This window comes from Lineus longissimus, chromosome 18, assembly GCF_910592395.1.
Source record: "Lineus longissimus chromosome 18, tnLinLong1.2, whole genome shotgun sequence".
Lineage (NCBI taxonomy): Eukaryota > Metazoa > Nemertea > Pilidiophora > Heteronemertea > Lineidae > Lineus > Lineus longissimus.
Genome location: NC_088325.1, coordinates 13,583,423 through 13,610,149, shown reverse-complemented (window position 1 = coordinate 13,610,149; position 26,727 = coordinate 13,583,423). Strand labels below are relative to the sequence as shown.

At 42.7% G+C, this 26,727-nt stretch overlaps 4 protein-coding genes across 4 annotated transcripts in view; 3 read left to right on the top strand and 1 right to left on the bottom strand.

Annotated features, from left to right (window-relative positions):
* Positions 1-659: 659 nt before the first annotated feature.
* LOC135502155 (uncharacterized) lies at positions 660-3,809 on the top strand. Its single transcript, XM_064794783.1, has 7 exons — positions 660-706; positions 1,013-1,203; positions 1,557-1,646; positions 2,000-2,215; positions 2,517-2,648; positions 2,958-3,074; positions 3,293-3,809. Exons 2-7 carry the CDS (start codon positions 1,063-1,065, stop codon positions 3,398-3,400), a joined length of 804 nt encoding a protein of 267 aa, XP_064650853.1. The 5' UTR covers positions 660-706; positions 1,013-1,062; the 3' UTR covers positions 3,401-3,809.
* A 1,954-nt stretch (positions 3,810-5,763) lies between these two features.
* On the bottom strand, positions 5,764-9,465 carry LOC135502154 (uncharacterized). Its single transcript, XM_064794782.1, has 7 exons — positions 9,357-9,465; positions 8,491-8,677; positions 8,058-8,147; positions 7,417-7,632; positions 6,941-7,072; positions 6,199-6,315; positions 5,764-6,077 (listed from the first exon to the last, which is right to left on the bottom strand). Exons 2-7 carry the CDS (start codon positions 8,629-8,631, stop codon positions 5,970-5,972), a joined length of 804 nt encoding a protein of 267 aa, XP_064650852.1. The 5' UTR covers positions 8,632-8,677; positions 9,357-9,465; the 3' UTR covers positions 5,764-5,969.
* A 710-nt stretch (positions 9,466-10,175) lies between these two features.
* On the top strand, positions 10,176-18,110 carry LOC135502092 (uncharacterized). Its single transcript, XM_064794647.1, has 2 exons — positions 10,176-10,388; positions 14,609-18,110. The coding sequence occupies exon 2, from the start codon at positions 14,912-14,914 to the stop codon at positions 17,099-17,101; it is 2,190 nt and encodes a 729-aa protein (XP_064650717.1). The 5' UTR covers positions 10,176-10,388; positions 14,609-14,911; the 3' UTR covers positions 17,102-18,110.
* A 570-nt stretch (positions 18,111-18,680) lies between these two features.
* LOC135502131 (calsequestrin-1-like) overlaps positions 18,681-26,727 on the top strand; it is a 34,783-nt gene continuing 26,736 nt past the window's right edge. Inside the window, exon 1 of the mRNA XM_064794719.1 lies at positions 18,681-19,073. Within this exon, the coding sequence (XP_064650789.1) occupies positions 18,816-19,073 (258 nt within the window). The 5' untranslated portion in view covers positions 18,681-18,815. The remainder of the gene's footprint in view (positions 19,074-26,727) is intronic.

Genomic DNA, 26,727 nt, shown 5'->3' with positions numbered 1-26,727 from the left:
GGAGACAACACTAACCTGGGACAACTTCTCGTGTTTTTGTTGCATAACCAATAGGCGTTCTTTTGGGACCTCACATGATATCGTTGAGGAGGCAGTTATGATAGATGCAGTTTACTCTGGAACAGGAATGAAAACCACGGCCCCCTTCGGACAAATTTCCCATGGTTGTGATGAAGACAATATATTGTCGTCATCTGAAATTCATACTTTTCTATGTTTCTGCAGCAGCAGTTCGTGTTTAAACTCCGGAGGTCCGGGTTTAATTTTGGTCTTGAACTGGTGCTGGGATCTGCATTACGAAATACCTCACCATCTATCGAGACTTCACGATGGACCGCACGCCATCATCAAACACGTGGCATGCGTGTCCAAACAACGTGGTTCTCATAATTCGGCCGAGGTCCACAGCTCAATTGTTTTGCACCAGTAACTCAGCTGGTATACGGGTCAATGAAGTGTCACAATATTGACAATCGTGATACTACGAGAAAAAAAATCGAAATTGCAACGTGGTTTGAATAACAAAACAATAATATTATAGCGATGTAATTATTGATAAAAATGACTTAATGACACTAAATTTATGACAGGTCCTTGACCCTCGGACCTGAGTGACCAGTGCAGATGGGGGAGCAACTGGATAAAAGCCAGAATTGTGCGTCGAAATAAACATTCGGAGACAAGAAGAGCACGATTGCTATTGCAGGTAAGTCTACTCGCATTGCGGTCATCTGAAATTCATCATTTTCTACGTTTCTACAGCAGCAGTTCATGCGTAAACTCTGGAGACTGGTACTGAATAGATAAGTCTCTCAATAAAAACGGCGTCAGAGAGGACTTCTAGAAAAATGGCCCTCGAATTGAAACAAAAAAACGCCGTGTAACCTGTCCGCATTTTCAGGTTAAGGTATGTACTTGATAGTAGAAGGTCTCGCCCAAAAAGGGTCACTTGGGTGTTACATGCCATTGACAGAAACTCATCAAGAACGGACGTACTTTTTCATTTCTTTAGGTGCAATTAAGTACATATACTAGGCTTTCACTGAACAAACCATTTCGAGCATGGGTTCCGATTCAACATGCCCAACAGTCGAGTTCCAGAAATTCCTGGACAACCAGCAATACACCACAAGAGGGATCAGGAAATATGAACGCGTCTTCGGCGAGACGTTCGTCTCACCGGGAGGCTCAGAGGCCAGCAAGGTATAATTGTCATTTACTTTTTTCCAAAGGCAAGTTTTGCATAAAAATTCTTAACCTGGTTCCTTGATTGGTTCAACACTGAAAACTCTGCCGGTGAAGCAGAATTGAGAGTATCTGATTGGCCAACGAACGGACGTCTTACGAAAATCCCCGATATAGCCCATGGGAGTTGTTACATGAAATTCGTCAACCAATACTGACAGTGAGATATCAATTTCAGTTCTAAAACACCTCAACTAGACTTTGAAACGAGATTTGGACTGCTTTTTGACGACTCTCATACTTTCAATCACTTGGATATGTCGCTCAATAAACTCCTACGATTCTTGTTAAACGTCTTGTCTTCTTTCAAGGAACTCGCATCGTATCTTGACCTGGCTCCGGGCAAGAAGTGTCTTGATGTCGGGTGTGGCCTTGGAGGGAATGCGTTCTACTTAGCCAAGGTATGTGAGACAAGATGCGTCAAATACTGACATAACAACGTAACTGTTACGAGATTCATTGTACACTGTGCCTATATCTGTTATCATTGAAATAGGATAAATAGCTTGTGATGACTTTCCCCTTTTTTGCTGAAGACAAGTCAAATGATGACCATCACGAACCCCTGCAGCATATTATTGGACGAACAACGACACGTGACCGGTTCATAAAAACTGCTGTTACCCATTGGTTGGCGGCACGTTTGCGGGCAACATCGATTATTTATGGACACTTAAAGTAACCAGACACTCTTTAGATGGACCGCTCATGAGTTGCAAGGGCGCTCTACAGTGACGTGTCATTGAATTTTCAGCATCATGGCGTTGAAGTACAAGGTTTGGATCTTTCCAACAATATGGTGAATCTCGCGAGAGAATACGCAAATGGGCGGTACAAGGACGCAAGGGTATCATTCGCCGTTGAAGATGTGACAACAAGCGAGTTCCCTGATGAGGGTTTCGACGTTATCTACAGTCAATGTGTGTTGTTACATATTCAGGACAAGTTGAGTTTATTAAAGAAATTTCGGGTAAGAAAACCGTCTGAATTGTTGTTTGACTTGTGTTGGCGGCTTATATTAGCGTGCGGGCGAGGTAACCACGTGGTGTGGTGGTCTTGTCTCATCAACAAATATGGCTTGGCCCGTGGCCATATTGTATTATCTTGTTTATGATGAAGTCAGAATCGTCACACGAGTTCAGGAAGCTCTCCAACTGTAGAGGCATTCCTTACATTGGCATTGGCATTGGCATCCAATCCTTGGATCAACTGAATTCAGTACTTTGATAATTCTTCACAATATACATTTGTGTCAAAATTTGATCTTTCAGACTTGGCTGAAACCCGGGGGTAGACTCTTTATCACTGATTACACATGCAGCTCGGGGAACCACTCCAAGGCCTTCGCGGACTACATCGCCCAACGCGGATATCACATCTTAACAGTGGAACAATACGCAAAGGTAAGCCTTGTTGCCTATAACAGTATAGGTCCTCGCCCTAACATAGGACGACGATGATAAGGACGACTACTGATCAATTGACTGAGTCTAGCTTTTCTGAAACTAACTCCCGTCGGGCAAATATCCTCAGAATGATGTTCTTCCACAGCCAAATTGTATAAGGCAAGCACTTGGTACCAGCTATTCCTGGACAAACAGAGTGGTCCGTATCAAGTAGCGCCTTAACCGTCCAAGTACAACTTTTTATTTCTCCTAGTTGATCCGTCTCCTGATATATGCTAACGTTGGTAAAGAATTTGCTGATTTCAGGTGTTGGAATGTGCAGGTTTCAAGACTGTCGTCGCCAAAGACCACACCGACGTCTTCACTCGGAACTTACAGACTGAGTTGGCGCGAATAGAGAGCACCAAGGAGGATTTTATAAAGGTAGGTAAAGGTCTGTTGTTGTTGTTGTTGTTGTTGTTGTTGTTGTTGTTGTTGTCGTCGTCGTCGTCGTCGTCGTCGTCGTCGTCGTCGTCGTTTAACTCAATGCTGTCCTCAATAGGGAGACGTGTCTTACTATACTAGTTGCATATCAAACAACCTACAAGAATAGATGACGAAAATGTCCAATGTATCATTTCGTGATCTAACATTCTCTGCAGGAATTCAGCCCGGAGGAATACGACCACATATTGCAAGGTTGGCAGGACAAGATACGGAGGACCCAAGAGGGGGAGCATCGGTACGGATTGTTCGTTTACGAGAAGTAACAGATCACGAGACGTAAGAGTGGATGAGACAATCAGATGCAGGTGTAACGTATTTGATGGTCTCTCAGGTCTCAGTCAGTGCTCCCCGACAATAAATTAGCGGAACGAGCTATGACCTGACAATAGGACACAGTTTTCTCCTTTATAACGTTCCTGAAACGGTGATGGGAAATGAGAATGGGAGAAATCACAATCAGTGTGACTATTGCGCCGAACTGGGGCTATACAAGTGATTGACACCTCTCAATCATGGTCGCCTTATTACGATGTTGGAGCACACTGTTACAACACGGGATAGACAGAAGGGACATACAGAAAATTCAGGTGCGGTTTTAGACCTGCTTTTAAAATTCGATCAAAATAATCGAGTGTATATATATATATCTTTCAATAAATTATTGTCGTGCTATGTTCATAGTCTTCCACTCACTCGTGTATTCAGGGATAGACAGTGAAACCGTTTGAAGCAAAACGAGCGCTGATTGGTCCAGAGTAGGAGTATGATTCCCAATCATCATTCGGGACCAATCGGACCTCTCTCGACCAATCGGAAAGCAGACATGATGTCACATGCCATGCCGAGCGCCTGAGTCGCCCTCTAGCGAGATGATGAAGTTTCAAGACTTCAGAACGGTCCTTGCAATTATGTCACAAAACCTCCCGAGTATTACTCCTGGTTATTGCTTACGTCGTTGCCATAGTTACTGACGAGGTGTTGTGCAAAACACTCATTATTATCACTTTGAGAATAAGACATGGTTTCTAAGCAACAATTAGGAATTTGGCAAATTGCTATCTTTCTGAATGTATACATCATTAGGCGCATTGTTGATCGTAGAAAGTAGAAAGAAGAAGCACAACCAGTCAGTGACTCGAGAGGTGAATACACCGCCCCATCCTGTATTTAAGACAACGTCCTCCAGGGAAAGGGCCAGGGACTATATTTGACTCAATTTAAGGTGAGATGATAGTTGTTGGTGGTGGTAGTGGGGTAGTATAGGGGGGGGGAGGGAGGGAGAGATATCCGGCGGGTAGTCGGAATATATGGATATTCGTTGGGGAGGGGGGGGGGGGACTCGTCGACAACTCAAGACATTTCGCCGCTGTGCATGGCGCCAGTATTGCGGGTATGGGTGTTTCCCCTCATTGTTTAGGAACGCTGAAAGACCGATCAGTTCCCTTAATCGAAGGTCGTGGTCTCTCTGTTATAGCTGTCTCTTGTATGGAAATCCGGGGAACAACGAAAAAGTTACACTGGGACGCGCGGGGACGCCATGACACCTTCTGTCGCACGCGCGCACTGTTGTGACCAAATTCGACCAAAACTGGCCGGATGTATTAATATTTCAGAACCACTTTCCACGTATTGTCTTCATAATTCTTTAAATACAATGATATTATTATTAGGTCAGCCATTTTGTCGATACGTCGATAATTTTCCAATCTGGATCTTGTGGCGAATAACCGCAGGCAATGCTTTGATTAGGCGAATATAACCAACCGACTTGATATACTTTCTGGACATGGTCAAGAAACATACGGGAGACGGATTCATCTAATTCAAGAATCATTTGGATACCATGTTTTGCACCGGGTAGCAATGGAAACTGGAGGAAAGATTTCTAAGAGAATATTTTTGTGGAATGCTCTTGGCTATTTCAATACATTCTTGAGATGACAGTTACTTAAGAGGTTTGTAGTGTATGAAGTGCATTATTTTAAACATACTGTATCACTTGTGATGGAATATAAATTATGTACGGTATACTGATTGATAATTCCATCATATTTCAGCTCAGATAGTTGCCAACAACATCCAAGGCGGAGCTCGTAATGGTAATTCCATTGAATAAACATGGATGCAAAACAGAAAACGATAAACAAAACTCCATTTTGCGACATCAAGCCCCATATTCGGCCAATCACCTTGCCAGCGCCATCAAGCAACGCGCACGTGCCGCCAAGACCATGCTCATATCATGGGGACGGGAATGCCCTGAAGGGTCAGCGACCTCCAAGGTCGAAAGGGCAGCTCAAGAAATGTTCTTCGAGTGAACTGGACGATCTAAAGCATGGGAAAAAGACGGTTCCTTCAGATGGCAGCACTGTTGATGGGGCCCACGGCGGGTGCTCCGTATCTGAGGTCATGGAAAATGTCAAAAACTGCCGGTATCTCAGGGAGTATACATTAAATGGGACTTAGAGTTAAATGTTGTGCAAACTTTGCCGATGTCGTGAAGTAGAACCCTGATTCCCCCAGTTCTCTAAGGAAGGTTCATGAGCTAGGTTGGTTCACGAGCGGGAAGAATGTTTGGACTGGAAACACTCATGAATCTCACTGAAACCGATTCATAGGTTGCATATATGCTGTTACTTGCAAGGCTGCTTTATTCCAGTTTTGACAAGAAAATAGTTCAGATGGAAATAATTAAATGGGTAAGTTTGACAGATAGATAGGAATAAGACACACATTATCAATGACTTAGTTAAGTTATCAATCGCAGCCAAATTATCAGTTACACCTGCATCCGACTGACACCTGACATCCTCTCTGACATCTCGTGATCTGTTACTTCTCGTAAACGAACAATCCGTACCCCTGCTCCCCCTCTTGGTTCCTCTGTATCTTTTCCAGCCATCTTTGCAATATGAGGTCGTATTCCTCCCGGCCGAATTCCTGCAGAGAAGGTTAGATCACGAAATGAGAAATGGGAAATTTTCAAGAACAACAACAACAACAACAACAACAACAACAACAACGACGACGACGACGACGACAACAACATACCTTCACCTACCTTTATAAAATCCTCCTTGATGCTCTCCAGACGCGCCAACTCCCTCCGTGTGTTCCGAGCGAAGACGTCGGAGTAGTCTTTGGCGACGACAGTCTTGAAACCAGCACTTTCCAACACCTGATCATGAAATCATCAGATTATTATAATGGGTATCCATCAGGAAACGGATCATAACGAGAAGAAAACAAAAAAGTTATCTGGATCGGTTCAGGCGTAGGCTACCTGGAATTTTACGGGCCGCTGTGTGTTGGTCCAAGAAAAGCTGGTAGGCCTACCAATTGCTCGCCAGATATAATTTTGCTGTTATGGAAGAACATCATTCTGCGGTTGCTGGTGCAAAGGGAGTTAGGTAACCATGGAACAGTAGTCATCCTAAACAGAGTCTTCATTTAAGTCGTCTGCCAGTGCTATCTAGTCGTGATGGACACGATACGTTTTGTTATTTAGTACGCCAGATACTCCGGGCTCATAATCTGTTGGTCGTGGTCGACCTTTGGAAGCAGAAAGGCTGTTGGCGTGGTAGACAGCTGGGAATGAAAAACCCTGAACACTTCTTGAATAATAGGATAGATCTTTAATTCTGGTTTAACCATTAGGGCAATTTCCTAGCTTCGCCTTGTGGTAAAGTTTGCTTAGTGATACTGGCGTACTTTTGCTCCGCAGCAAATGCTAGCTTTCCTCTCATTGGGAGATCACTGGGGGTCATTAATCATTGGTCATTTGGGGTCAACACTACGCTTACCTTTGCGTATTGTTCCACTGTTAAGATGTGATATCGGCGCTGGGCGATATAGTCCTTGAAGGCCTTGGAGTGGTTCCCCGAGCTGCATGTGAAACCAGTGATGAAGAGTCGACCCCCGGGTTTCAGCCAAGTCTGAAGTTTCATTTTGACACGGAGTTATTATCGTGAAGAATTGTCAAAGTGCTGAATTCAGTTTTCTGTTGATCATATATACGATTGTTACTGTTGGACAGCTGCCTAAAACACAGGTTACGATTCTGCATACAACATGGCTGCGCGCACGGCCATATTTGTTCCGTTTCGTCCAGGTTACCAAGTGGTAGGCCTATCACCTCACGGAACCAATGAAACAGGATTTTGCCCGTGATAAAGGTCGTAAATCTCATCGTATCACCACCACATGGCTGCCTCGACCGCGCGAGGTAACTTACTTTAAAATTTTAGGCATGACCCAACATTCAAGACGCTAGTCTTACCCGAAATTTCTTGAATAAACTCAACTTGTCCTGTATATGTGGCATCACACCCTGACTGTAGATAACGTCGAAACTCTCATCAGGAAACTCGAATGTTGTCACATCTTCAACTGCGAATGACAATCTCGCGTCCTTGTACCGCTCATTTGCGTATTTTCTCGCGAGATTGACCATATTGTTGCAAAGATCCAAACCGTGCACTTCAACGCCATGATGCTGAAATAACAATGACACGACTAACTTCAGAGCGCCCTTCCAACTCATGAGCGGTCCATAGATGATGCATTCTCCAAAGCAGCGATAATAGTCAAGCAAGGACCTCCTCAATAAACTACAATCACTGCGCAATGCAGATGTTGCCCGCGGACGTCACAAATCAGTTTTTATGGACCGGTCACGTGTCGTTGTTTGACCAATGATATGCGGGATTCGTGGTGGTCATCATTTGACTTGTCTTCACCAAAGAATAGGGATACCATCGCAAGTTATTCGTCCTGTTTCTCGTTTCGATGGTATTTCGTTAGCTACGATAACTTAGGTACAATGGGTACAATGTACAGCGAGTCTCGGTGCGCCCACCCCCTTGGACCCGCGCCTGAGACATTTTCATGACAATATTTGATACAAATTGATTCACATACCTTGGCTAAGTAGAACGCATGTCCTCCAAGGCCACACCCGACGTCCAGACACTTCTTACCTGGAGCCAGGTTTAGGTACGATGCAAGCACCTTGAAAGAAAACTACGAGTTTAACAAAAATCGTTTATTGAACGTCATAATATAACCAAGCATTTAAAAAAATATGGAAGGAGTCAAAAAGCAGTCAACACCACGTTTTAGGTGTTTTAGCATTGCAATTGATATCTCACTGCCGGTATTGATTGACGAAATAACAACTCCCACCATGGTCTATATTAGGGATTTTCGACATATATGTATGTCCGTTCGTTAGCCAATCAGGTGCCCTCAATCCTGCTTCACCGGCGGAGTTTTCAGAGTTGAACCAATCAAGGAACCAGGCTAAGATTTTTATGCAAATTTCTTTGGAAAGAATTGTAAATGGCGATTATACCGAGCTGGCCTCCGAGCCTCCATTACTGGCGAACGTCTCGCCGAAGATGAGTTCAAATTGCCTGATCACTCGTGTGGTGTACATCTGGTTGTCCAGGAATTTCTGTAACTCGGCTGTTGAGCGTGTTGAATCGGAATCCATGGTTGGAGAACGTGGTTTGTTCAGTTAAAACGAGTACTTTATTGACCTAAAGAAATGAAAAGGAAGTCGTTTCTGATGAGTTTCCTGATGAGTTTCTGCCAAGAGGATGTGACACCCTTCTCTCACCAAATTTATCCCCTCCCCTTACAAACGCCAATGTCAACTGCAATCCAGTTAATCACTTTGCGGTATCTGGTTGGAAGCCTTTTTATCACAGACCCCCGCCACCACCACCACCAGATTATTCATACTATGCAGTCATGAGCCATTTCATGATATACAGTCTAACCACAGGCCTTTTCATGTATCCTCATAGTAAAGAGTATTTATCTGAGCTATTTCTGGTAATGAGTTCATGACCCAGATCAGAATGGGTCTGCACCGAGACAGTTTGACCTTGACATTCTTCAACGTAGAATATTTTAAAACCCTTATTGTCGACCCCTATAATCAATGTTTTCCCCAATTCTTTCTCTGCAAACATAGCGCAACCCGTAGGCTCTACATTGGTATGGAGTGTCACGGCCTACGCGTGGCCAATCTCCAGGAGTGTGACAAAAAAAGCGCACGTCCTCTCTTATTGTACAGATGTAGGCTTTGGGGCGTCCCATCAAACTATAACGCCGGCTTGGTCCTCAGCGGGAGTATGCGACTAAGCTATTCAGTAACCTGCTGACGATATATAGAAATGGATGGATTTGGGATGAAATTGCGAGCAGACTTGCCTGAATTATCGATCTTGCTCTTCTTGTCACCGAATATCTTATGCCAACGCTATACAATGCTGGCTTTTATCAGGTGGCTCCCCATTACGCCCATCTGCACTGGACACTATCATTGTTTATTGGCCTTAATTCTTTATTTTGACATTTTGTTTTATCCCAGCAATGTATATAGGTCGACAAAAAAACCTACGGCATTTAAATAGACATCGAGCCGCTGTAGCAATTTAATACCCCTACGAAACATCGCCTTGGTGAGCAAGTTAGGGATCTATGACCCAAGAACTTAATGCCTCAGAGACTAAAAGTGCATTTCGTCCCCGCGACAATCTGTCCCAGGACAAGTTTTCCTATCACACATGTTGACATCTGGCGGTGCAGTATGGAACCTCATGGGACGGATATACATATGTATATTTTTTGTCGAAGCTTTGGTCTTGAATGAAATTTGGCATCTGCATTACGAAATAATTGGGTAATTGTTTCGACCGAACACTATTTTCGTCACGTTTTGCGTTAACCCTCTCGTGCAGTTATTTTCAAATTCATGGCAGGGCGTCCCAGGTCAGGGCGTTAAAGATTTAATCACAGACAGCTTCCTCCATTGTAAAACGACAGTACCAACATCATAAACCCAGTCTAAATTGACTGACTCACATTGTTTGGGTGGCGTTACCAAGGTTACATAATCGATCGCGTGCCGGCAGTCTCCGCACGTGCCCGACTCCCATAATGCTCCACTTCGCCAGAGCATGGACTGAAAACGCCGAGTCCGTCGCACAAAGAGCATTGTTCGTCGGTTCAGTCCGCGTACTGGGAGTGGGACAGCTGCAGATTGGCTGTGACGGTCCATTGTTGGGACTGTTTACATTTATTTTACGCGTGCAAGTGCTGCTCATCACTTGAACGACACCATTGGAGAGAGACAGACAACAGATGGATGCACGGTTTTTTATGCAAACGACGGTATTGCATGTAGGATCTGGCGTTAGCGACATCAAGAGACAACTATAAAATACGCATCATTCGTAACAGGTAAGTGCTTTCTTTCCTTTCCTCATTTTCTTGTTTCAGAGTATTTATTCTCCTTAGTCCATAAACAACCCTGTGCACTCAATCTCTGGACCATTCTTCGAAACCGAAACCGAATCTAGAATCCCATCCTCTTTGGTCCACAGGATTTCAGTCTTTAATACGACTTATGGGTGAAAAACCCCAGAACCTCCTGTCAGGATGACACAATGTACGGCGAATTCACTGTCTCTGTCGTCAGGCTTACTGGGCTCACTGGAAATACCGATGATTTGGACCGTTTTCGTGAGAGGCCACAGATAATGAATGGCTGCGTGAAGCCATTTTTGCATTCGACGAATCCTTATAGTTACAGATGAACCACCAAGGGCGAATTCAAATTGAAAAGTTGATCTATATTCAACGCTTCTACAGCCGAATCATGAAATGGTTTTTTAGTGCGATCGAGCCCGTCTAGTGTGGATGATTCATTTTCAATTTCGATTTATGGCTGTCAGCGTCGAGATTTGTGCTTTGTTTTTAAGAAGCTTTTTACATATACGTTTTCAAAATTCTCTGAAATCACGCGTAATACCGCAGAACAGAGCAAGCGTATCTAATGGACGCGCTGTTAAATCGCATCGAGACAATCGGAGTTAGTCTTAAAATGGACTTAACAGTAATCCAAGGTCGTTGTCACCCATCAGTATTCAGGTTGACCATGGTAACTCTGAGGTTAATCTTTGAAGATTAATCTCAAATGCACAAAGAATCCCTCCAGAGCAGAACAATGAATTGGTGATTCTTCAGTTCTTCTGATCAGTTTCATAAAACAATAGCTAGCTGCTAATCCTGAATCCATAGCAATTAACCCTTATTCTCCGTTCATGGGATTATCCTTTTGGGGACAAATGATCAATGACCTCGACCCTGGTTCGTTTATTTCATGGCTTACATGCATAATCCTTATGTTTATGATGTAATAGGCACCTAGTGACGAGGTGCTCACTGCAGCTGCACCAGGACACAAGCATTTTCCGCCTCGGCTCATTAACTATGGTGATTAAGTATTTTTGTTAATTAATCTTTGATTATTTGTGGAATCCAACGCTGTTTATGCAGGTGGTGTTTGAGGGCTCTGCAGGGGGTACTCTTACACAGGAAACTGACGCATGTTATAGAAGTCCTTTACCTGGGATAGCACCAGGACCTTTTTGTAGTGAAACCCACGAAAATTGTCAGGTGCAAGTATGAAGCCATCTTGACTACCACGGTTTATACTTCTCATCAAATACGACTGTTACATATTAAAAGAGAGAAAAAAACCATAAGACTAGAGATAGTGATCTAGAAACCATGGAGAAAATTAGCATATTTGGCTGCCCATTTTATTTGCGCCCTCTGGTTCAATTAGCGCTTTTATTAATGGCACGTGCTGCCTTATACAATAGTGATACATGCATGATAACTTTGACACACGGGATCGATATAAGGTGTTGCAACTGGCCCTGTGAACAGCAGGGTGGCCTTACACAGGACAGGGACAATATTCCACTGACAGCCCTTCACTGGTGTCAGCACCGGTCCTTAGTAAGAGGACCACTTGTATACACCTGATGACAAAGTTATAGCAATGTTGATTAGCACCTTGACTTAATCACCGTACGTGCGATTTGTTTTTTGGAGTACCACTCTGATTTATATCATATATTAGCGCAATATTAGATTCCTCAAAAATACTGCTGCTCACGTAGGCCTACAATTTCTCATAAAACGCCCAAGAGAAAAAAAACGCAACAATGACACGGGACATCATGTCGAATCCTGTCTGAATCTAGGCAAGGATGTTGGTTTTTTAGTCCAAGTAATGAAAGGCTCAGTCGTGATGAGTCTAAACAGATCGTCATTTCTTTGTGCTATATATATCAATCCATACAATAAACAAATAAAAGTTTTCAAAATTATTGTTTTCATACAGTGACATAAAAACACCGAAGTATAAAAGCTAAACGGAGCGTTGAGAACTTGGTGAGGTTTCGTTGCTTCATGGTTGACGCCGTTCCAAAGAAGTGTCGCCATGCATTTTCGTATTTACATTATTTGCTGTGTATTTAGTGATAAAACCACGTCCTTTTCAGACAATGCCTGTTACGCTTGACTCCAAGAATCATAGATAAATGCAGGTCAAACAGTATTGATAAAAATGATAAGTACTTTTGGGTGTTTTCATGGCAATATTCATTTGGACGCTTGGCCGCTTTTGCAACCAAAATGGTGTCACTGGGCGATTAGATTGAAAAGGAACTTTAACATTTGGCATAATATTTACACAGTGATGTATTCTTACAACGGTGCAAAAATTTTGGTTTTATTGTCTGCAACGCTGATTGCTCTATTGGTCATGGCTAGTTGGCCGTTGCGTTTATGTGGGACCCACATTAACGGTTTTTGTCGCCATGCAACTGTCCGAAATGAAGAAGAGGAACGCTCAGAGTAAGACTTGGCACGAAAATTGTTGTAAAACTACACTCGGCTCCAATGTTCATGTAATATTTTAAATTCATGTACACATTGAGAAAGCAAAATGAAAATAGAACAAAACGAGCCCTTTGGCGACATAGTTCACAAGGCGACTGAATATGATGTTCACATGTTTTCACAGTGATATAGAAACACAAACAGAATTTTACAGTTGGAAATACTGCTTATTCAACAATAAATAACTGGGAAAAAAAACAATGGTGATAAAGATATGAGGAACATTGTTCCCAATGTTTATTCATGACAGGCTCACAATGCCATATTGGCGACCAATGTTCTTTTCGATATTTATTTTGAAATTCGTGAATGACAGAAATCATGTTTTATTCGAAAATGTGCAAACATCCCGGTTATTCTTTGGAGTGATTCATACCTTGCTGGTAGACTGCCCAAAAAGACGACACCAATATCCTTCTGATTATTGAGATTATTTCCTCGTTTACACTAGACTGGTGTGCGGTGTACTCACCAGACGGCGTCACGACCCGAGCGGCGCCGGATGGGTCAGGCAGTTTTACACTTAGTACCTTGTACAAATAGGAAATATGTATTGCTAAATTACCGCCAAATATCGTAATAATAAAACATTATGGCCAAAATAAACACAACACCTTGTAGAGAATTTATACTCGTTTACTGAAACAACATCACAGTTACATAAAGTGCTGGGCCTGTGTCAAGAATACATGTATTTATTACTAGGCCTTTTGCATAGACAGTGGAATACATTTATATACGAGAAATATCATTTTGTAAAAACAAAACCTACATGTACACGTAGTCGTACTTAAGATGTTCAGATTCAAAGCAGATGGATTCTTCCTTTGGAAATACATATAGTTTGGACCAGAGCTTTTCTTAAATGATCCACAATTGAAGACTTTATAGGACATTCTCTCATGCCTCTGGTGTCGATGGTAAGTCTTGTCAGATGTGGTGCTTGTCAACGATTAAACTTGGCGTTAACTTCTACTCCGCGTTAAGTCTAATGGCATTAACTGAAGAAGACTGCGCCAAATTACAACTGTAACTGTTACAGCCGTACGGCCCGGTATAAAGGTCTGGACGCAGTCGACATCCATGTCTGAATCACCCGCAATATCAATTGTCTGAAAGCACTTAATAATCCATACATGTAGTTCATAGATTATCAATCCCATGAGTCGATGTATGAGTGATGAAATATCGCCGCGTACGACATCAAAACCACTGATAATTACCAAAGCAATTAGGTCCGGCCAGGTCCTTGGGAACACCAAATTTAATTCCCCGGGGCTACAGTCCGGGTCCAATTCCACCTCAAACGCTGTGATTGCTTTCGTTGCCATGGCAATCTACTATGTAACCCAAGTATAATGCGGGTGAAGAATTATATTAAGTCCACAGATGTTATACATATTTCATACAAGTAAATGGGACTGCGAATGCCAGATTCAGTTTGAATTCCGTATAGGTAACTGTGGTGACCGTAGGCATCTACACCCTGGCACGGGCCCCCATTTAACCCCGCCAGCGTCAATCATATTTTCCATCAGATGTGGCAAAGTGATACCATTTTCATTGGTTTCAGTGCAGGTTCATCGTATCTGCCGTCAATCATACTTTTCCAGTTAGCTCATCTGACAGAGTCTTTCGTCAAAATTCCATTTTCCTTCTTTTCCATCATACAGGGTCTGATACATTTCTACGTTCTGTCTTTGCAGGTGAAAGGTTCAGCAGACTGCTGCAGCAGACGCTGGATCACGTGACTTCCGTTCTGAACAAACTGCCGTATGATTCATGGCCGCCGATAATTATTCGTGGATGAATGCGAATTGAAATGATTATTACGACCAGTGATAAAACATATTGATTTCTTGATGTGGACATAAAGTGACAGAAATCGAGCCTGTTTCATTTGCTGTCTGGTGTAAAACGATATTTATTGACAACAGGGGGCAGACTAAGGAATAAGTTACATCTCGGCAGAACGAGAACCACGCAAAAACTACCCGTATGTTCTCACAATGTTCCTATCGGCCGCAAGCTTCGACAAAGAAAATGCTCCATGTTTGAATAAGGAATACGACCAGGGAATCCAAAAAGATGATTTTATGTGTGTGACGACACGAAAGTTGCGCTCAATTATTAAAAACAATACGCTCAGAGCTGAAGATAGAACTGACAAAATGGCGCCTGGTACCGTTCACCTGGCCTCACAAAGTGATAACAGATCTCAGGGTAAAGTTGTGTTGGGTCTTTTACCGGACGACCCAAAGTTGAAATTCAAACATATGCCGCGGGCTCCCTCTATTGAGAAAAATAAGCCGACCATGGACAGAAACCTGTTAAGACGACAAAGGAGAGTTTCGTTCGAATCGTCACCGCCTCAGACATTAACAGGAAGTGACGTACATGTAGCTGGAAATAAAAACGAGTCCGAGATAAAGGACGAGAATGTAAATGAAAAACCTGAGGGTAATTCTTTGGACTCGAACGAGATTGTCGAGAACTCAGACAGGACGACTCAAATGCAGCCAGATGCGCTTCCAACGGATACGTATGATTCAGCACCGGAGCAAGGGCAAATTACGCGGGAAGGTACGTTCACTCTGTCAGACTCCGGTGAGAAATCTTGGAACGAGGATATTGTTTGTTCAAACGAGGCGGATGTGCCGCGTGCAAAGTCGGCTAGTTCGCACTGTAGCACGTGCACTTGCAGACCGCAGTCCCCTGCTAGCCCGAAACTAAAAAACAGGACAGTAGTCCCACAACATTCCACAGAAAAACACAAAAATTGTGAGGTCACCGAGATTTGTGCTGACGTAGACAAAATCAGTGACACTTCAAGGAGTCCCAGCAGCTTGCGCCCAGTGTCTCGATCGGCCAAGACAAGGATTCCGAAACTTACCGAGGAAAGACGAAAGATTAATTCGGCAAAATCGCGCGGAGTCTCGCACGAGGCAAATTTAAATTTACATGAAATTAGCCCAGGTCGGTCAGTTGTGAATACGGGCGACAAAAAATCTGTGCTGAAACGAATCAACCAACTTAGTGCTTGGGAAGATGTAGAAGAAGGACTTGTTCCGCGAAATCCGGACAACCGGCTCAAACCAATCCACAAAATCTCTGCTGTTCGCAGCAGACCGGAGAGCTACGCGATATCTCTGAATGGCAGGCGAGATTTGAGTTTAGAGGCTGAGCCCTGTCCGAGCTGCAGCGAAGTGCACGGGAAGACATCTCTTCAAGTTGACGGCGAAGCAGAACGATTACCGAATCCAGCAGAACTTCTCCTAAAAATCAGGCGCAAGCATTTGAGAAAGCGAAACTTGACGGACTCCGTTGCGACGTTCGTAAAAGAGTGTAAACCGGAGGGAGGATCGATGACGTCACGAAGTGAAATATCCGGGGACAAAACATCATCGGACACGTTAGGGAATCTCACACACAGACGAGCTGTGACTGACACTACTCACTTAGAACAGTTAAAAGAAAACGTGACTCTGTCACTGAAACGTTGTACTCTGACGTCAGCTAATGCTCGGATGTTAGGCGAGGATGCGCCATCTGCATTTGCATTCCCGCAGAACATACCGCATTCCGCAGCGGTTAGTTCAAAAAGTGACCGATTGGCGGCCATCACGCACGGCGAAGATGATGACATGTCTATGAATAAAACGTACACGTTGACAAACTACGATCAGTTTCTCCAAATGGCGAAAATCCACAAACAGGATACGAAATCATTTCCAAATTCCACTCCTGCAAAGCAATTTACGAAACCGCTTTTAAACAAGCGCCAAGTGTTGGCGCTGGACTTCACAAAGCTAGAGAATGAGACGCCACCGGAACAGCCAAAAGCAGACGATTCTAAAATGGCTGACGTATCCGGGGCCAATACTCAAAATGGCGCCTGCGAAATCGGAACTTTAGACACATCTATGGCGGACATCATCAATGATATTCCAAAGTGCAATCGGCTTCCTCCAATCAGTCCGGTCAGCAAGACAGGGCAGGTGAAAGTCAGGGTCAAGGTCACGCCAAGGTCAAAGTCAAAGAAGAGAAATCCTAAGCTGAAGGAATATGACATAAAGAGTATCAAGCGCATTGAGGACTTACCGCCGCTCGTCAGGGAAGAATTGAAAAACAAGGCCCGTCTGCGTTTGAAACAGTTGACTTCGCCGATTCAGTCTAAAGATATCGAAAGGAACCATTAAAGGCACGTTGAAATGACTGCGACGTTCAGTAGATGGCGTCTCGGAGTCTCGATAGTACGATGATTCAATTTATGCAGTTACCAGAGTCAAGGCGATAGATGAAATAGAAAGAGAACTACGTCCCCGATAAGCTTGTTTTCTCGTCTAGTGAAGTAAGCAAGCCTATCGGCGACGTAGTTCACCTGGTGACAGAAACTACGTCGCCGACAGGCTATAAGTAATGAAAGCAAGCCTCTCGGCGACTAAGTTCACCTGGTGACGGAAAATGGAAATACTGAAACACTTCGCAGTCAGGCTTGTTTTCTTTCAGCCGACTTTATTGCAGCTTTTATCGATGTGGCTAACTGTCGGTGTTAACTCTATCAGTCCAATCATGTTGTCAGTTAGTAACCAGAAATCGGTTGTGCCATATTTTTGTTGTGTAGCGGTCTTTTTAGAGTGTCGATTGCACTGACGTGCGAACTTGCCTTCCATTTTCAAATTGCTCAAGATTTAGGCCTTGCTGTACATCAAAGGCAATTAGTTCCAGTTTTGAACTTATAGTGATCACAAGCAACAAAATTGGAACACATTAAATTGGCTGAATATATCATTTTGGTCTTTTCGACATGATTGTCTAGTCTCTTAAATGTCTTTGTGCAATAAAGGGAACTGCTTTGTCTGAATACAAATATATACCAATTAGGCCAAATATATCATATTCTTGATTGGAGTCAAGTCTCAAGACTCAAGCGTTGGGGCAAGTTTTATGTGGCGGACGTGCTTTGATGTCAATTTTCACGAGCGCGAAATATTCCTTAGCAAGTTGAAGGCATGGTTCGTCGTTTTATATTTAGCCATGACACATTTTGTAAGTTTCTTTGCGGCTGGTTGACCGAAGGCAGAGGCCAGACATGTTGTAACATGAAGAAATAGAATTTTTTCGTACCGCTTTTTCTAACAATGTTTTTTCGAAGCGATTTTTTGGGCATTCCGTACAATTTGTGATGTGTTTTTGACATTTTTATTATTTTACCTGCGCAATAAAACATTCCAGAAGTATACATACAAACCTGTTTTTATTCCGAATTTCTTTTTTCTGTTACGTCCGACCATTCTTAAAGACACTGTTCAGAAAACGACGGCAACAAACAGGCGTTGCCTCGCCAGACGTCGCTCAAAGCCACACCAACCTAGATTCCTCCCGGGGCAGTCCATTGCGTCATCCAAATTGTACCTCCTTATGGACTACCGGGCGACAGGACGAGGCCGGTCCAATGCGTCCGGAGTGTACATTAACCGACCTCGACAATAAACCTCGTCCGCAAACTCTGCTTTGCGGCAGTCCCAAACAGAGTGACAACACTTTGGCAAAAATTATCAGACGATGCCTCACAATTGCTTTGGACGCATCAGATACCAGAACTAAATTTGTTGATGATATTTCCAAAGAATCACGCTCGGGAAACTTCAGCTCGATCGTGCCTATTATCGTCCGCTAGTCTTCCTTTAATGCTTTCTTATCAAGCCTTCAGTTCTCTCATCTGAGAACAGGCGGTAGCACCCGACATACCGTCATTCCATTTCTGTACAAGGAAAAGTGACAGCAGAATGGGACCAAATAACGGATTAAACGTCGTGGCAAATCATAGCAGGTTTCACCGCGGACAGCCAAGTAGGCCCTGGTCTTAGACAACAGTCAAATAGTGTATTTTCTTCGTAACACATTGACACCATGCAAGGCATTTATTTCGGAATATGCGCGATTTTATTCGCATTTAGACGCGAGGTATTCGGAGTTACTCCGGATCGCATTCCTGAACTCAAGTTTCCAAAATATGACGGCAGGACCAGAGTCCTGAATCTAAATTCTGTGAAACTCTTCGACAAAGTTGTCAAGAGACATGAGATCGTGGTGGTCCTATTCACTCTACCAAAAACTGATGACCCAGTGTCGCATAAAACGTGGACCATCAATGACTACATGCTCGAGGTAGGTGACATCTTTTTTATCCTCATCCGTTTTCGATGCCACGTGCTTGTATTTTGGCGCGAAATCTCGCGGAGGCTCTGTGTTAGACCTCCTTGGTCCCAGGTCCATCTATCCCGCCTGTGTACGCACAAGTAACCAAGCTCGTCACAAGCCCTCTGGGTATTCAAGCGTCATGCATATAAACTAAAGACGCCTCGGTGGACCGACCTCGTCCTGTCGTATGAAGGACAGACGATTAGGTTGACGAAATGGACTGCAGTCAGTGATATAGATAATACATATTTTGATGGAATAGTCAATGTTATTCAAGTTATGAGTTCATGATGTACACAAAAGTGAAATGTTGACAGCCAGTGAATTGGGAGGGGACTATATCCCATAGGCCCCTGCCTCATTGGCGTGGTCTGCAAGAGCGTAGTTTATCTGAACAAGTGAATTATCATGGAGTTTGAAACGAAACAGCCAGACCAATCTAGACATGATAAGTTTGAAAAACCTCGATGACTTATTTGTATATACGTAGTTATCACACCATCTCGTTAGTTTTTTTAATGTTTTGATTCGCCTGGTTCTGTTAATGGGACCTACTTTATCCTTTTATCAGAAGATTGCCTTTTGAGTTGATAGGCAATTTGGTAGTGGTATTTAGTTCAGTTGGACACAGCTATCATGATGGTGGTTTAATTACTGGTTTCACAAAAAAGATATCTACATGCCCATTGTATGTAATACATGTAGTTCATGTTAAAGGGGGATTACAGGATGGTGAGATCGGTGGTCTTACGCAAAGTTGACAAGAGGGTTTCTTCTTTCTCAGAGTACATTGAAACTATTCATACTTTTGAGAAATTTAGATATAGCCGAATAAAACAAGACCCATGCCCTAAACTACCAAGTTGACCATCTAGCACCTGCCTATAGTCCCCCTTTAATCATGTTAATGGCACTGGTAGTTTTCATCTTGCCTGATGGTCCATGTTTTTTATGCTGTACTCTCAGTGGTTTATGTGTAAATACAAATTCCAAATGTAATCAGACTATGAGGCGATCTACTGAAATTGTTTTATTACTCTAGATTTTAGGTAGATTAACTTTTATGTATTTTAGGATTTATGGCTTAGCGCTGTTCTAAATTGTCTCGACTTGTTTATGCATACAAACACACACACACACGCACACACATTATCAATAACATTCCAGAAGGATGTTTAACAGTCTTGAAAATGGTTTTGAAATCAGAATCGCTTGAAAAATGGATGGGTTTTTACAAGTTCAACTTGATTTTGTATAAGCCCTTTGGTCACCCCGTCAGAACACCCCCAGTGACGTACTATACATGCATAGGCCTAATTAAAAAAGAATTGTGCAATATGGGGCTCCCTACATTCCAATCATAACACCATCCCACAGGACAACAGTTCATCCTTACTAGTCTCTATTGCATTGTCCTCCCTTTGCCTGCCTTTGACTACATGTAGGGTGGGTAATGAGTAAAAGGCCCTTAGCTTAGGATGACAAAAGTCTTGCAAGGCAAAATTACATGAGTGATAGGCTACACGACGACGACGACGACACGACGACGACACGACGACGACGACGACGCCGACGACCACGACCACGACGACCACGACCACGACCACGACCACGACGACGGCGACGACGACGACGGCGACGACGACGACGACGACGACGACGACGACGACGACGTCGACGACGATGATGACGCTTTCAGTAGTGGTCTATGCAATCTATAGAACTTCTAAAGGAAGCCTTTTATTTTGACACTGGTCCCACTGAATAAAGGGGTTAAAAACAGGCATATTGAACTGTTTTGAAAAAAAGAAGATGAAATTTTAAATTGCTTTGGGGACTCTGAGGCATTCATAGTTGCTGTACCAATATAATATACATTGATCTAATTGAGGCAGATTTTTTTGATGTTCTGCGGCCTTGAGCACATGGAATGTTTTACATGTAGCGAGAAATTAATCACATTTATTTCTTCTTGGCTGTGTACGAGAAATTGTTTCAATAATGTCAAAGTTTTTTGAAAAAGGTAAAAAAGGAGAACGTTTGTGAGCAAGACAGTTTGATTAATTAAAAATAAGATGGCGCCTAATTAAGTCACGAATAGGTGGATGGCATTAGAAACCGATACCATTCTTGGCATCTCGACCACCAAGGTTTAAAAAAAGGAATATGAAACCAAGTCACCATCTACATTAACCAACTTAGCTTAGTCCAACATCCATGTCTACAAGTAATATCACATGCAATATTGTGTACGGTTACATTAATCCGCAACGGCAGTTCCATATAGCTGAATATGCATAATTGCATGTCATTGTGTGTAATTGTGTCCATTGGCGATTTCGCGGCGAGTGGCCGTCAATACTTGTCAGAAATGATTGCTTATACATTAGCACTCTGTTCTCATTACAAATCGTCATCATCCGTTGGTCCAAAATCAGAGGGTATAGCACAGCCCGCTATGCACAAGCGTACCACACACCCAAGGGAAGAGTCCATATCATAATCTTTGCTTAGCTGTGTATTTCAGTGCTGTGAATTTCAGTACTCGGGTATGTTTTCGTATCGGCTAAACACGGGCGGTAAAAAGTACGCTTCTTGGTACACCTCGAGTAAAAATGAACATCAACATTGAACTGTTTTCCTGTCTGTATAGCAGGGTATGATGTGACACTCTTGTCCACAGCGGGTAGGCCAAGGAGAGTATGGATAGGAGAGTATAGAAAAAGGGCGAATTACTCTGTATCAAACCTCATTTATTTGTCCATCGGACTTACGTTTCCGCTCATTAGGCGGACCCATCCCAAATAGCTTGTCTCTGATAAACTTGATTGCATCCCTTCATAACTATTATCAGCATGACATCTTCATCTAAACTCACTGAGAAGATGCCATCTTCCACTATTCGTTAGCGGTCTGATAAGCATGACCAATCAATGTCCAAGTTATCGCGTGTGACATGCACATCGATACAGACACCAGACGCGTCACGCTAAATCGACCATTTGTTCAATACAATTGGCCATGCATCTGTGAAATTGTCGTAGAGTATTGCCAGTAATGCGATTGGTCAGTATTGGTTATGATTGGCTTATGAGAAGTGGTTTGGTTCGCTGTCAATAATGTTTGAAGTCACTTTGATACTTGGTAGCATGTCGTGTCAAACGAGGGAGAAAGTATGCTCCAGGTTTCATCAAATGACTCTGTCTATTAACCTTGCTTGCTTACGTGATTGGTACACGCCTTTACCGTTTCCGGATATGTGCTGATATGGACTGAATATCTCCCTTATGGATCGTGCCCACAAGTGACCCATTACAGCAAAGCCAGGCACACTTAGCTCTGAGCTCGGCCGGTTAAAACGGACCGATTGTTCATTTCACTGTCGTCTGGCTATTGAGTTACTGAGAACATCAGTCTCTTCCTTTATCTCCCGATATCATTTGCGCTATCTTCTGTGCAACATGAGCAGGTTTTGTTGTGACGGGTCACATTGCAACGTCGGTTTAACATCCTTAAACTTGTCAATCCAACCTCCTCTCCACAAAACCAAATTCAATATGCTCTGATGGTAACTCCCTTAGAATAATTTCCTGGCGTGGAATAACAAATTTGTCATGTATTTTACGATCACAACATGAACACTTCTTCCTGGCTGCTAAGTGCTATCCGCGTAGCTCATAAAAGTAATCCACAGAGAAAATTGAATGTAGTCAACTTTCAGATTTTGAAATTATTTCAAGTTTGTTTTCTCAATTTTATTGTCGCCTCTCCAACTCTCAACAGAAATGCAGCTTTTGAAACTAACTCAACAAGTTTCCCAATCCTATTATTGTAAAAACTGAATATAAGCTTAATCAACTTTTAGATTCTATCCCTGCATTACAAAATATTTTCGCAATTTTGTTGTCGCCCCACAACTCTGAATAAAGACACAATTGAAAGGCAACTCTACAAGTCTCCCCATCCAATCCTACAGGTCCTTCAGTCTGTCGTATAAAGCTAATTCAGCACCCGCAAGAAAATCTAATCAACTTTTCCCTCCTTCACTACACTGAAGAGTGACAGTGTATAAACTCCCCGCCACTTATCGAATTAACTTCAGCTATATCGCTTCAGACACTGACATTCAATGACAGATAGCGTATTATGTTGATTTCTGCGACGCCTAATTTGGATGCAGCGCATGTGCGAATTCTTTTCATTTACTCAAACGAATTGCTCATTTCCTGTGAGCAATTCCCACCAAGTTCTTTCGCGGCGATTACGCGTTAAGTAGAAATGTTATTTGTTGTTGAGCAAAGGCAAAAAAATCTATTATGAAAATTGTCCGGAATCTCCATAGAATCTCTATGTAATAGTATAATCGAATGGGTGTCTAGCCTAATTGCAAGATCAGTAAGACATAAAAACGAAAATAAGTTGGGGGGTGTCAAATTGGTTGGAATAGGGCGATGAAATTCGAGAAACTTCATGTCAGTAATTGTCGCGTAGACAAGCAAGTACTGTTGCAGTGTCCTGCACTATAATTGCTGGTATGTGAGACAAAAATATCTCTCATCTGTGGGTTAAACTTGTAACTGCTGTGGCATAATTTGATGTTGGACGCAGGTCACAGTGATCACTTATTCTAGTCACAAGCAACTGCATTTAACACCACAAACAAGCAATTTTGGTTGCATGAAATCATCTTTGCATGTCGTAGTGACGAAAATCACCAATTTGTGAGACATTTGTGACATAAAAACCGAAGTAAGGCGGGGTGTTGATGGAGAGAATAGGTCTATAACTAAATTGCAGAACCTTCGAGTTGATAAGACAAGACCAAATAAACACAATAACAGAATGAGATCTGTAATGTTTGGACAGAAAACATAATATTCGGCAATTTTCCTGTGGGGAAGCCACTCAACTCAATTACCTTAACACCGTGTTGGCACACTCTCGAGGCGAGGAGGAATTTTGCTCGCATGACAAACAAGAAAATAACATTATTGGGAATCTCTTCAGCAATTATACTTGACGATTTGATTAGGTGGGGTAGGAGGAAAACATGGAATGGGATTAACGCGCAAGTTGAGATGGTGGGTCAGGGGAGGGCCCGAGAAGTCGATCGGAAGTATGTTGATGATTACCACGGCATGTCTGGTCGAAATATTGTCCAAAGGCATCTGGGGATTGAGTGATGAAGGTTTTACGTGATGTAAATGTCGTATGGGCAATGCATGTACTCTTATCTGGTGCTTGAAATCTGTACAAGAGAGAAGATAGACTACCATTGAATTTCTTAGCCATTTAGCAGTTACGTTGACTGCTGTACTGTGATATGTTCCAGCGGTATACACAGGCTCTCCCAGGAATACAGCAACGCTCATTTCACAGCCCGGGCATGTCGGATGGCTTAGAGCTTATCACCGTTCGCACCAACAGTCTGAAATAAAACCTATCAGAAATATGTATCAATTTTGGCGGCGCAAACTGAACTTTAATGGAATCCTCAGGGATTTAAGATAAAATTATTCAGTTCATATTGGTGAATATTGGAAACAGCAGATGGGGGAATCTTGTGTCAACATGATGTTCTCGTATTGCTCCTATTAGATTGAAGAATAACAATAGCATTCCGCGAAGTTACTATTTATAGCTCACAAGGTCATTTGCATAAGATATTGATGACGTTTTAGTCACGTGACAGTCGGACATCGACTCTTATTTCTACGCATGTGAGCTTATTTCAAAGTCAATTATCTTTGACCCTGCATTGTTTTTAGCATGAATGATACCATAGAGTCAGAGAGAGAAATATTCAGAACAATTATGTAGTATTTCCAACACACTAGGACATGTGCCAGATTGAATCTAACTGCCCTAGTTAGAAAGCCTGAATCCATTACGAAACCGCATGTTTGTCCGACATTGCCTGTAATTCAGCGATGGGGAAATAGAGGGCAGCAGCTGCAGTGACGTCATCTTCGCGGAATGCTAATTCTCGAAACGTGGGAGAACAGGCCAATATTGAGAATCGTGCTGTCACTTTTACTCGTCTCCAAGGTCTCCGATAACGCCCTTCAAATCATTGCCAAGAATAGCATTATTTTCTATTTCTGTGAGTTCTCCAGTTGATGAGCTGTTGGTTTGGTGTTGATATATGTATTTTTGAAATTTCTGACGTCATCAAACATCTATTTATACACAAAACCACTCTCAAAATGTCAACGCTCTAAAATATGACAGACCTTTGAAATATGACTATAATTGCCTTTTCACCTAGAAGCTGTTCTTCAGAGGAAAGACCCTGGTGATTGCTGCCAATTCGCTATTGAAGACCGATATCAGGCTTGTCAAGAAATGCCTGAGAAACTCTATCTGTCAGCTATCTTGGTTTTATCCTTGGTGGTGATCTTTGATGTATGAGGAATACGGCAGAGTGGCGGAAAAATTCTGGAAACACAAAGCAAGATGACGCTTTTGCAGGGAAAAAGTGATGGTTGTGAGATTGGCAGATGGCTATGAAGTTCCTTAGGTAACCTGATGAGTTCGCAAATAAAAAGGTTGTTTCCCGTCGATACCCGCCTTATGTTTTCCTTACCCAAATGGAAAGGACAGCTTTTAAGGTCACTGGCCTTGGCCTGGGCCTTGAATAAAGTGAAATGTCTAAATGGAAAGAAATCGTCAAAATATGAAAATGAAGATTTAGATATAAAATTGCCATGGGGATCGGAGTGGACAGTGGTACTGTTGTTGTCGACGTATCATACAAGTACCATCCATTAGTTCCGAATTTCGAAGAGACGAGGTTATATTTTATTAAGAAATTTGACCATGTAAAGCCCTTACTGAAGGACCTACACTGGCTTCCAATCAAGGCTAGGATTGAGTTTAAGATTCTCTGTGTTATCCACAAATCACTGAATGGTGTGGGACCTGAGTACCTCAGTGACCTCCTTCTGGAAACAGAAGGTCGCACTCGGTCAGTTACCTCCAAGGCCCTTCAGGTCAAACGTACCAGATCGAGGTACGGTGACCGCAGCTTTTCAAGGTGCGGCCCGTACCTCTAGAATAAACTTCCAATCGAACTAAGATCCCAGCCGGAAAAAACATTTAAAAGACAATTAAAAACTCTGCTCTTCGAACGAGCCTATGGGGAGGTGGCGCCTTGAGCGTGGTGCGACCACGGAAAGGCGCCTTGATACAAATGTAACTTGATAGATATATTTTGTTGCATTTCTTTAAATTGATTTTGTTCCGCTGTTTTCCTTATGGGTTTTATCAGTGACCAGCATTTAAAAAAAGAGATAATATCGGAAGGAAATGGTCTCATATCAAAGCATTGGAACTTAAAAACAGTGCTGGCGTAGAAAAGCGTAAAAGCTATAATGGGATGGATCAGGTGTTCGTGAAAGAAAATGTCCATCAGATGAAACTTGGTTTGGAAAAGAAGCACCACTAATGGATGTTTTGTGGGTAATTGAATGCTTCAGAAACCTGGTTAGTTTGTGCGTAAAGAAATGAAGGTGGAAAGACCAGACTTTTAAAAGTTATGGAGATAATACCTGAAGAACATGGTCTCACATCAAAGTGTTTGAACTTCAAAACTGTGTTGGCAACGAAAGTGCAAAAGATA

Excerpts from the sequence above, each read along its gene's own strand:
- LOC135502092 (XM_064794647.1), top strand. The coding sequence starts at position 14,912 with ATGTTCCTATCGGCCGCAAGCTTCGACAAAGAAAATGCTCCATGTTTG.
- LOC135502155 (XM_064794783.1), top strand. The coding sequence starts at position 1,063 with ATGGGTTCCGATTCAACATGCCCAACAGTCGAGTTCCAGAAATTCCTG. Across the intron at positions 1,204-1,556 it reads GAGGCTCAGAGGCCAGCAAG|GAACTCGCATCGTATCTTGA; the intron begins GTATAATTGTCA and ends TCTTCTTTCAAG. Across the intron at positions 3,075-3,292 it reads CCAAGGAGGATTTTATAAAG|GAATTCAGCCCGGAGGAATA; the intron begins GTAGGTAAAGGT and ends CATTCTCTGCAG.
- LOC135502154 (XM_064794782.1), bottom strand. The coding sequence starts at position 8,631 with ATGGATTCCGATTCAACACGCTCAACAGCCGAGTTACAGAAATTCCTG. Across the intron at positions 8,148-8,490 it reads GAGGCTCGGAGGCCAGCTCG|GTGCTTGCATCGTACCTAAA; the intron begins GTATAATCGCCA and ends TTTTCTTTCAAG. Across the intron at positions 7,073-7,416 it reads GTTTATTCAAGAAATTTCGG|ACTTGGCTGAAACCCGGGGG; the intron begins GTAAGACTAGCG and ends ATGAAACTTCAG.